Source organism: Perca flavescens, chromosome 7, assembly GCF_004354835.1.
Source record: "Perca flavescens isolate YP-PL-M2 chromosome 7, PFLA_1.0, whole genome shotgun sequence".
NCBI lineage: Eukaryota > Metazoa > Chordata > Actinopteri > Perciformes > Percidae > Perca > Perca flavescens.
Genome location: NC_041337.1, coordinates 22,479,280 through 22,491,779, shown reverse-complemented (window position 1 = coordinate 22,491,779; position 12,500 = coordinate 22,479,280). Strand labels below are relative to the sequence as shown.

Sequence of the window (12,500 nt, the reverse complement as noted above, 5' to 3'; positions counted from 1 at the left end):
AAGGGGCACCTAAATAAGGCACCGAAATCCGCGTTGCTATTTGGTCCGGTAGATAATGGTCGTTAAGGCACCGGTGCCGTATTAGCACCGGGTCTCGGATCCCATTCAAAACGGTGATTTTCGTCGAAAAGCGACTAGTTTGCAGGTATGTACTACTCTTTGGCCGGCTCGCAAGCAAGTGCAAACAAGTGTGTGCAGCATGCATGTTGTTTTTTTTCCGGTCTAGCTAGATCCGGTGTGGTGTTGTAGTTTTTCTAACGTTACTAGTTGTTGCAACAGCATGTGAAAAAACTACAAAGTTTGCTGGGCCAAAAAGAACGTTAATCTCGCGATAAAACAATTGACGCCCTTAAAACGGGTTTGCATTAACGTCGTTAATAACGCGTTTAACTGACAGCACTAATATATATATATATGCTACAAATACACACGGAACTGCTTCGTGATGATTATTACCGAAGCCTGGCTGAACACACTCACTCATCCCAGACGGCAGCTAGCAGCTAACAGGGTAGGTGAATTTAAACAATGGCTAAGTTAGTAAATGCATCTTGTGTCATGTAGGGGCCCTGTTCATGTTGCACAGACATTTTAATTGCATTTTGTGTCTGTTAAGAGGCACAAAGGCCCTCTTTATCTCATGCCCCCAAAACTGCCGTTTTAGCTAAGTGGGAGGTCTCGGCATTAGCTGCCGCAACTCCATGTTGCTACCACCGATTGGGCTCGGTTTTTTTTCTTTTTGCTATCGACAATACTCACATACATATAGCGATCAAGATTAAAAAAATTGCCTGGAGTTCTCCTTTAAGGCGTTATTCTTTCTTATTATTTCTGATGTGAGCTGACCAGTCGCAGCCTGTTTGTATAGAATATACTCTTAAAAAACTATTAGGCTTTTATGCCCCTAATCAAAGAGCATTGTTGACCAAAAATATTTCATTTTAGATTTAATGGAAAATAGGACATTAGTATAAATGGTAATTATCATCTGATAAATGTGAAATGGTGTCTCAAACACTGCTTTCCATTCCACAAGTGGTGAACTTGGTAAAAGCTTATTTAATTACAACCAAAGCTGACAGGAATTTGGTCAATGGTTTTTGATGCATTCTGTGATTAAACAGACCTTTTTATCAGCTGGTGGCTCAAGATGAAACACCAGGTTATTACAAAATCCATCAATCCAATGACCAAGGTTGTAGAAATATTTCACACTGGACCAAAGTGTTGGATTGGCAGGCTGACTAACATTGCCATCCCTAGAGAAACGAAGAAAAGGGAACCACATAAATATAAACAAAAATGCCAAAAAACAGTGGAGGTTTCAAAAGAGCCATCTCCCTTTTCTTACCAAACCAAAGTCATGATTCTTTGGAGCTGCAATGTTGAAACAACCAAGGCCATCTGTGAGTTGGTAGTGAGTTTAGTCACCTCCCGCCCAGCTGTAGTCAAACAGTAAATGGGAAGAGCCTTGGAACCATTTTAATTGGATGACATTTAGAGATTTGTCATCTTCATCCACTAATGCCATCATTTTATGAAGCCTTTTTACCTAACCAATTACCTTTCCTGAATTACTTAAAAAGGCATGAAAGTGCATTTTAATTCATCTAAAATTCAAGAGTCTAAATAAAAAAAAAGAAGATAAAGTTGTGGTGCAAGGGCATGAGGTAGCTGTGTTTTACTTGTCCCACTACATACTTTACTGAATAAAATTATACTTGCACTCAAGACCAACTCTAGTTCTCAGACTAACTCGCCAACTTGTCTGACCACCAGACTATTTGGCTGCCTAATGCAGCTCTGTTACACTACCACCAGATTTGATGTTTGATTTTACTCTGTGATAATTTTTTCACATGTGGATGGTGTCCTTTTATGTAGTTGTTTTTATCTGTGATTGTCTTTTTTATGTTGTCTCCCTGCACTGGAAGGCTCTTTGTGCACCATGCTTGAAAATTGATATTAAAAACAAATTATTATCAAGATTAACACCATCATATCTTGGTCAAGTGCAGTGGCAGGAGAATGTGTAATACCTATGTATAGGTTTAGCCTGGGAGGAAAGCTACACAAACACATGGCGAACATGTAAATGCCACAGAAAGGACAAATCAAACTTTGTGAGGCCATAATAGTATCCCCTCAGCCACCAAGATCATTATAAATATGATAACAACATTGGAATCTGCTCAACTCTGATTAAAGGTCCCATGCAGCATTTTAATAATCATTTACTATCATAGCAAACTGCCAAACAACTGTAGGCTGTCAATGTTTACCAGCTGAGTGACACTGCAGTACTGTAAGTCGTGATTTATGGAAATTCATCTGAATGTTCACTTCAGAAGTAACAACTTTATTTAGCTCTAAAAGTTATGCTCTCTCAATAAAACAAGCACTGCATTTGTCATTAAACATCTAACATCAAAGAAGGAATGAGGTTGTTTGGGAAAACAATGAAACATTTTCATGCAGTCCTAATAGAAAAGTAAAGTAGCTGAGTCAAAGCCTTTTGTAATTACTTGCAAAGAAAAATAACAGCAAGGTTTAATAACACGTAATAATAATAATAATAATAATAATAATAATAATACACAATATCTGTGGCATATTACAATGAAACCTCAGAATCTACAAGACAGTTGGTGGAATTGATTGACAGAGTTGATGTTTAGCTTGTTGAATTATGCTATCACCATGTTGAGGGATGTGTGGCTATTTCTGAAAGCATGTATCTACTTATTACAGCTGTAATTTACAGCTAGCCATTTTTTTATGCAATACTTAAGTCTTTACATGGATACTGGAAAAACTGACTTCGGAAGTAGAGTAATCAAGGTCTTTATTAGTTATGTACACAACATTAACGGAAGTAGTCACTGGCAACGAAAATCTTACACCTCAGGTGCTCCAACAATGCTCAGTAAATAAATAAAAACAAAATTACGCAAGTAAAAGCAACATCTGAATCTAAGACAACAAAATAGTGCAAGTTAAGATGTAGGGCTGAAATATAAACAAATTAATAAAGAGAAAAGGGTTACTAATCAATAAGTGAAGCTGTATAAACTTAATTACTGGCTACATGAATAATTAAAGTAAAATGCAAGTCACCACAAATCTGCAATTAACAAGCTGTCATATGTTGTTACCTTGAAGGTAAAATAAATGAATACAGTTTTTCACGATCGCTATGACACTTTTAACAACTTTCCTAAACTCTTAACGCAGTTAGCGCAACATCCGTCTGTGTAGGCTATACAATTAACACATTTCTTGTTGTTTTGACACAAAATGTATACAGTTAACACAAATTTAAAATGCTTTAACTTCTTTTACACACAAGCTCCACCAAAACCAAAACAATGGATCTTTACTGCCAAATTTCCAAATGCTTTCACACTGTATGTCAGAACAGATAACATCATGTTCTAAACCTAACTTATAAGCTAAAGTCAAAGTGAACAGCTGTTCAAATTGTAAACTGAAACACAAATATATCCCCTGCATTTTATACATGCATCTATTGGAAACAGCTGATTGAAGTTATGCAAATACGTAGATCAATCACAGCTGATTCCCTTCTAGGAAACACACTGAGGTGTTGAGGTTCTTTCAATCGCATGATCATATGGTAGTAGAGCGGGGTTGGGTCAGTGGGTAGAGCAGGCGCACATATACTTGGAGGTTTATGCCTTGACGCAGAGGTCCAGGGTTCAAATCTGACTTGTGACGACTTCCTGCATGTCTTCCCCCCCCCTCTCTCTCTCACCCCTTTCTCAACTAGCTGTCCTGTCAAATAAAGGTGGAAAAGCCCAAAAAATTATCTTTACAGTAAAAAAAAAAAAAAAAAAATATGCATGCATTTACTAAACCCAACAAAACAAATGTAGAGAGACTTCAAGAGAAACTGCAGTCCAAAACACAATCTATGATCAATACAATATACTATTGTCTGTTGTATAAGGGCAGACCTGACACATTTAAAATAATGCAGTTTCTGTAATTCCATCTGATGTTAGTGTTTTTTATGTCATTGTGCAGTGACTGACTAAATGTTCCTGTTGGGAGAGAACATGTGTTAGTGTTTTGGAAGAATTATTTGATTTTAAGACATGATTGCATTGTTTTGGTAGACATAGTGTATTGTGTTAGTGAATTATTGTATTTTGAAAATCAGTGTTGGAGTTCAGTTTACAATGTGTTATTTTGAGCATGAAATTAACTGTTTTGCCAATTGTGTGTTGTAGGTGTGTTGGTGCGTTAAGAGTTTATAGGAAAGTTGTTAAAAGTATTGAAAAAAGTGTAAACTGTCGTGAAAAACTGTAATACTGATAGATGTGAATCCTCTCATTTTTGTCTGCTTCTCATCTTCCATCCCTCTCTTCTGTTCTAAGAGGAGCATGATGAGTGAACCCCTAACAGTGAGTGACACATGACATTTGAGGAGTGATACAAATTAAAAGGGGCCTAATTCTTACAGAGCGCTGCATCTGGTGTCTCCTGACAATTACAACACTGCTGTGAAGTACTGCATTCAGAAAATACCCACTACCATCCTCCCTAAAAGAGGATTTGAAACCCAGATTGAGCACTTAGCATCACAGTGCTGGCGATAAATGTTATTGTCCCTTCCTCAGATGCTCTCCAGCTCAAAACAGACTTCATTTTAACCTGAGGCAAAATCAATGAATAAAGAGTACAGAGATGATGGAAATGAGAGAAGCAAGAAAAAAAGAGATAGCAATCTTGCAAAGTAATTACAAAGATAAGGCAGTTAGGTTAGACTATGCCACTATGTAATATGCCAGTAAGAAAAAAAAGCAAATTATGTGCAATTACAGGACTGAATTTGATAGGAAGAAATCATGAGCATCAAGATACAAGGGAGTCGCATCCTGCATTGCTTTCATAAATACAGCTATTTCACCCTTCATTAAACCTTACACTCTGTTACCCTTCTGCCTCTATAAGCAGCAAAGCATTTAGGCTGTAGCATGGTCCTTCTTCAGGACAGGCATCCTACATGTATACACTTTGCCTGTATTGCAGGCCTTGCAATCTGTTGTATAATGTTGCATCTTGCATCAGTGACAATCCTTACACTTGCACCAAAAACGTCCCTTGGAGATTAGGAAACTCAATCTGGCTCAATAACCAACTAGATTATTCCTTCCAGCACTCCCAGCAAGCGAGCAGAGCCTTTTAAACATTTAAGTCTGTATTGTCAACAGGATCAAGAACCTTTATACTTTTAGAGGTTTAAACCCCTACCAGATGGTAACAGAGACTGTTATATCATCAATCCTCCAGAGGATTAAAAATGTAGGCTATCTTAACTCTGTTGTATGCACTACACATGCATGCAATACAAATTTGATGTTATGGGGCATTATTAGTTGGTGCAAATCTTAGATATTGATCTTGCTCACTTGTTCATCAACAAGGACTTCCATCAATAAATCCCCAAATATAGATTACATTGTTAAAGAAGGTCCATAGTGTGTTTGATAATGAGCACGCTGTAATCACTGTTCTACATTTGTTTTCTGCAGCAGTGCCCAAAAGCATTGGTTTTAGGCTACATACCTTATAAGATTACCTGCTACACATTACTGTAGATGCATGTATTTTCTTTATTAGTCCTTTACCTTGGTCTTTGTCTCACAGAGTCAATACAAGACAGAGAGAGGTGCAAGCCCCTTGGTGTTTAAAAGAGCATATTGAGCTACTCTGAGTCAGTCTGTTACAAATGACACAATACTGACTCTCATAACAGGCTGCTTCTCCATGAATTATTCCCTTGACCTGAGCCCCGCTCAATCATAGAGCACACTTAATTAAGTCAAACCAAGAGCAATAAATAAGATATATGACACATCAGCACTGATGCTTGTCCTCATCTGTTGACAAAAGCAGTGGGTCCCAGGTCAGGCCCAGGCAATGGATGAGACCAATCACAATGACATACAGTACAGTTCAGTTCAGGCCTCGAAAATTTATAGGAAATGTGTACATGATCAACGGCCTGCTGGCAACTCAGGGCACCACTTTGCACTACATGCTGAAGATTTAATGCTGCTTTGTGACAAAGAAGCACCAAATCGTGGCTAGATGGATACCTTAGGTGCTCTCCATGCCAAAGATCATCTCCACGTCTGCTATAGCAGCGAAAACAGACATCAGAATTCAATCTAGCGGCACCATCTGTTCACAGATATCAGGGCTGTCATTTGATATGGGCTGCCCATCAAGAGTGGAGGCCTCAAGTTCACCTTGCCATCAGAGATCCCTTAGACTCGAGTCTTATAAAATGTGATGGATGAAGGCTGTAAAGCATCAACTATAAGGGGTCTGTCAAGGCCCACCACACAATCATCACAAGGGTGTGAGAAGTTTAACAGAGTGAACACCAGCACTGGAGCTTTAATTGGGTTAAAAGGATAAAAAAAATTACATACATACATACCGTGACAGAAACATGGCTGGTTAATTTGAGTTTTCTCATTATTAACTTTAACAGTAACAGCCTACTGTAAGTGTCTCTTGTAGCTGGTTGTTTTTCATTAAAGAAGATCAGGTCTGACAATAAACAATTTCCAGAGAATCCTACTGGGTCATTATACTTTCAGTGAACCAGAACGTCTGATGTTTAATGAAATGTTTACTTTCTAAGGGAAACAAAGACTGAACTGAACTCAAAAGAACCAAAGTTGAATTGAGGTGAACTAAACTCTGAAGTGAAATAATAAAACTGAAAAGAACACAGATTTCTCAAGACAATACAACAAAACTATTATATTATTGTGTTTTTGCTCTTTAGAATAGGGTTATTACCAATCATTCTGAAATGACACATTGTTTGGTAAAATATAATTTGGACTTACATGCAATGTGCAGACTGGCCTCTCTGCTGACGATGGTGCCAAAAGAGTTTGATGCCAGGCACTGATAGATGCCAACATCTTCCTCTTTATTCAGATGGCTGATGCGTAAGTTTCCTCCCATAAGAGAGTAGTGGGACCCTGGTCTGGGCAGGATGAAAGAGTCGTTGAGCTTCCACCTGGGAATATAAGCACATGATACACAACAACACATCCTTAATACAGAGAGTTAAGATGCCCTGTAGGTTTCCTTTTTTTCAGATTAACTGATGCGGATGCAAAGAGTCCAATTAATGTAAATTAGAGACTACCTTTTAGTTTAAACTGAGACCAAAATGTATGTCTGCTTTATTCTGGATAAAAAAAACACAGTCTGGTGTGTGTTGCAGAAAAAACAAAATTATTATAACTGAAAGGAGAAGCAATCAGCAACAGTCATTTCATCTATTCAGTTTTTTTCTCACTTCAAACACATCTCTTACTCAGAAATCAAATGCTCTTCATTCCTCTGACATTCCCTTTTTCTTATCAGCCATTTGTCCATCAATGACAACCACATGAGGGAGGCCCTTTCCCCATGAATCAAAAGACTCCACTCCAATCACAGTGATTTTCAGACGGGAGGGCAAAGCATCAGGACTGCTCAAACAAAATGGCCACATGTAAAGCACATGATGATGGTGCTTTTTGATTAAACCTCTTGTTTTGAATAATATGGGAGTCCAGCAATTGTGTGTGAGGGAGAGACCAGCAGGATGCAACTGTCAGCAATCAGCTTTTAACTGTACAAGATGTCTGTGTGGCTTGATTTAGGGGACTTAATGTTGTTCACTTTGCATAATTAAGGCTTATGGTCTAAGAAAACCTGCTGAGTTGATGATGCCGGTTCAACCAAATGCAGCATGTGACCATAACCTCTTTAATGATTATGCAGACTACAAGGCTGAGTTTCTATTCACTGTGAAAAGCAAATACTTTACAACACACAAAAAGGATTAAACTTGTTTTGCAGGAAACTTTCTAAATATATTCAGATACATTTCATCAATTCAATAGGTTGTTGAAATTGTCTGTATTATACACAGGCAAAGTTAGTGTTTGCGCCAACACTTTTATTCTCAAACCAAATTGCAGACAAAGGGAAAGAAAATTAGAAAAAAGAAGAGAGTAAACAAAGACTAACATAAAAAAGTGACAAGACCTGCAAAAGGAGACTCTCAAGAAATAGCTTTTCATCAAGAAATAAAGCAGAATTAGGTTGAATGGTAACTCCTTGGTCTTGATTAGATTTTCAAAGCTCTCTGAGAAAAAGAAAGCTTGAGATTTCTATTTCTGACTTTCTTCTTCCTTTTTCACTGGCAAGGATTTAGACAAAGACAAGTTGAAAAGACAGGGGAATGGAGGGACATATGCAGCGGAGCGGTGCTCAACGTCAGATTGGCTGATTAGATGGATTTAGTGATTTGGTGTTGCAGCTGGAACTGGTCCAAGAGCTCCAGATGAGACAAATCAAGTGGCCATGGTGACAACTTGGAGTGGGGGCTTTATGTGGTAGCGGTCACTGGGTAGTCTTAGACAAACTAATTTGTCCTTGGCAACCCTGAAATGGACCTGCCTTCATGAGCAGCAATGAAGAGCTACTCAAAATATGGCGTCCTGCTGCTGAACCTCGCAAAGACCCGGAACACATTTCCAAAGCTGACACAAGTTGCCTTTGGTTAAAAAAAGTAAGTTGCCAAGGCGATGACAGCAATATGATGTATGCTGACTGAACTAACAACACAGCAATATGTCCATCTAAATATCAGGCCCATCATTAATAGGGATGTAAGTATGATATCATAACAGCTTGTGATCAATCTGAAAATCACTTCTTAATGTGGTATATCAACTGCCACAGTTGGTGGCACTTGCTGTAATTAAAGAGCTCATTAAAGCAAAATGTGATTTGACATGGAGCCGGGCACACTCTCAGAACTTGAACTCAGAAGGGCATAAAAGACTTACAGAGTTGAACTCATAAATTGGTTTTCATTTCAAAAAGTAGGACTATCCAGACAGTGAAATAGCAACTGATTGCTTAATAAGTATTCCAACCGATCCAAGTGATAACATCTTGTACATTTATTTCAATTTGTGCCCATTAGGCATAACACCAAGGATCTTCAAGCTACATTAACAGCCACATATGCTGATGTTATGAGGGATCGTTTCAACCTATTACACATTAAATGCGTGGCTTTGCAATTTGCATTTAATTACACTGACAGGAGTACAACAGCAATGTGGCCTCATTTGATAGATTATGAATTAATAGCTTATGCGCTCGATGCACTTTAAAGGAAATCATTGTTTGTCATTTGTTTTCATTTGTTATCATTTTAGCGACAGAGGAAGTGGACATCAGTTTGTTTCTAACACAATAGCTGCTCAACCTCACAGGGCCAGGGTAACGAACAAGGACAATGACTAGCAGCAGTTGTTCGGCACCTCAGTCCATCAAGTGATTTGAATCATGTTTATCATGTAGTGATAACCTCCAAATCAGATGCCCTGTGGCAATGTCTGTGCTGCTGTGGGCAATAATCCTGCACATAAAATGTAACTAGCAGACCTGAAGCTGAGGAAGGACATCTTCTGCCATATCATATCTGGTATGTGAAACATACTCCACTAGTGTTTTTCTTCCCCACTCAATCTCTGTCGTGATAGCAGCAGAGTTTTGGTGCATGATTGTCTTGGGTCACTTTCCATTGGTCAGTGATACTGATGACAGGAAGCTCTCATAGTGAATTCTACAGCAGATCAATGTCCAACCGCCAATGCAAATATACAATAGACCAACAACTGAGGCCAATTAATTAATGATTCTCAAATTAACCACGACTGACAGTGACGCCAAGTGCTGCAGGCAGTGAGCAGCAGCGAGCCATAAGGTCCACAAATCCTCAGTTTTCCCAGGACAATAAATCCAGTTTTACTTGGTTTTTATTACAAATGTTGCACTTAAAAGCTCTGATAAAGTTCTATGTAAAAACTGTGTGCATTAAGCCATTCCTGGAGGTGTTACCTGTAAAAGGGCGGTGGATGTCCTTGAGCCTCACAGCTAAACACCACCTCTCTGCGGTTCTCGCCAGGTTGAAGGGGAAACACCACACTGCCGGGTTGTTTGGTGAACTCAGGCCTCAGCAGGACTCCGCTTCCTGGGTGAAGAACCAACAAAACTACATTAGCTTTGATGTCCTGGTGAGCCTGAAAACCAATTTTCACATTTTTCTGTTGGCAAGTACAGTAGATATTAAGCTTACTGACGAAGAAAGCACAAAATAGTGCAGCAAAAGAGAAGGTTGAATCACAATAAAATCTCTGTTTAGCATGGATCTGACCGTCAGCCATGTGAGCAGAGCCCATGAGCATATTTCATATTAGTCATATTAAAAAAGTTGCTGGATCCCTGGGGCATACTATATAATCAGCCAGAAACCTTCATAAAACTTTAATGCAAGCATCTGAATGTACATACTTGTCAACACTACGCTGCCACCGTGCTTCAGGACAATTAAATCTAAACCTTTCAAGCGTATCATCACCACTTTCCCAGGAAATGTCATCTAATAGGAAATTTGAAATAAAATGGTCTTGTTTTAAATAGGCCCTTCTCATTGAAGCCATTAACATGGTGCCCTTTGTGGAAAGCCCCAAAAGGGAGTGTTGTTTCTGTTCCTGAAATACAAATTCTTCAAATTCTTGCGCTTTTTCTAAATAGTTTTTAGTCCACTTTCTCTAAATTGCTTTTATTCTAAATTTCATCCAAACTACCCATTATTATTTATACAGCAAATCCCGAGTGTGGCTTGCAAATATCTTTGAATAACACTTTTACAGTATTTCTGCATATATGCAATGTGTGTACACTGGCTATTATCATGATTATTCATCATGTGGTGTTCTGCAAGGAAGAAATATGTATATATAATATAAACAGCACAGCACATAAATTAGAACTCTAAATTCCCTGAGTAATGTTAAAGCATTGTTGATTCATTGTCTTTGAAGGAACAGAAAAAAAAGCCCAAGAAAAAACAAACAAAGACAGCAGAATGTCTAGTGTGACATTTGTTTCCTAGTTAATTACAAAGGTACAATAGTGAATGCATGTTGTGCAGGCAAAGCACACAGTAGGAGAGACCCATGGGGTAGTCAACACTTCGCTGGAATAAACATTTCTTTCTGTGATGGAAGGGAATTCGTTTGGATTTGTCAGAAAACATTTGCATTTCTGTAATGACACAGAAGTGGGAAGATTCTGTAGGCAGGGTAACTAATTTGCATGAGCGGCAGGTATCCTTTTCAAGTCTGTGGCGCCATGGGAGTACAGGTTTATCCTCAAGACTCAAAATAACTCTCTGTGAGGGTGGGGATGTTTGACACAAGGATAAACCTCTCAGAAAGTTACACAGAATAAAAGGCTGCCTAATTATAATCTTTGTTAGATGAAGCATGTCCCTTGAAGCAGCGTTGAGAGATGATTGATTACCAGAAGACACCTCTTGTACAGTCCATACTCAAACACAAATCCTCTCACTTGTTGTACAAAAACTTGGAAGGATTATAAAGCCTGCGGTTAACATGAGACAAATCACTTTTTAAATTGATGAATGATTCAGGTTATCAAATACATTTTCATTCAGCATCATTTTGAAAAATGCTTAAATTTGGGCAATTCATCTGGCAGCCTCAAAACATAATCCAGCCCTTAGTTATTAATTAGCACATTAACTCGCAGCAATTCAAAAGTCAGACCTCAAAGACAAATCATTAGATAAAAAATGTATATTTCATTCAGAATCAACGTGTGCAATTTTATACAAACAAATATTTATTTTGTGTTCGTTCCATCACGAGTTTGCTCTACCACCTGAATAAAACCTCAACTAAAAGGTGATCTTGCATGGACTCAAATTCAGCCTTTGGGATAATCCTGTTAAATAGTATATAATTTATTAATCATATATGTTGTATGTATTTAAAAGTTACATTGCATTGTATATACTGTACGGCCATTACAAGAGCGGCAGCTTTGTGTGAGAAAGGTTATTGTATTGAAATAAATATTTTCTTTGATTAACAATTGCCTTACAGATGTTTTAATGACTAGTTGCTTTATTATTGTGGGTTGTTACAGCAGTTTTGTGTGCTAACAACGCAATTGATGCATTAAAATTGAAAAGAAAATGCACAGCTCTGAATCATGCTCAAATTATTCTCACGACAACCTGATTAAGGATGTGGGGGAAAAGATGCTGTTTGAGCACAGTGAGTGAGTCATGGTGCTTATTTAATGTGTTGGACTTTGCACTTATCACCTGTGCTGTTGCCACGCTCAAAGCACAAACAATCGCTCAACAGAACAACTTGCATTACCCCTTCTGCACCCACAAGCAAACACCCTACTCGCGCTGAACCATGTCTGTCAAAATGTTTTTGAATAACCTTGGTGTGTATTGCATTCTTAATCAATCCCTAAGTGGGCTGCAATGCACACTCAATATTCAATTAATACAAAACTAATCAACAGAGATATTTGGTTGCAGCCCATACTCTCAGTTATGG

The 12,500-nt window shown here is 38.3% G+C and overlaps 1 protein-coding gene across 3 annotated transcripts in view; it reads right to left on the bottom strand.

Annotated features, from left to right (window-relative positions):
• Positions 1 to 12,500, bottom strand: part of cntn3a.1 (contactin 3a, tandem duplicate 1) — a 138,704-nt gene that overhangs the window by 50,648 nt on the left and 75,556 nt on the right. For all 3 annotated transcript variants that reach the window (XM_028582439.1, XM_028582440.1, XM_028582437.1), the window contains 2 exons: positions 9,958 to 10,090; positions 6,891 to 7,066 (listed from right to left, as the gene is read on the bottom strand). In XM_028582439.1, coding sequence (XP_028438240.1) covers positions 6,891 to 7,066; positions 9,958 to 10,090 — 309 coding nt within the window. The remainder of the gene's footprint in view (positions 1 to 6,890; positions 7,067 to 9,957; positions 10,091 to 12,500) is intronic.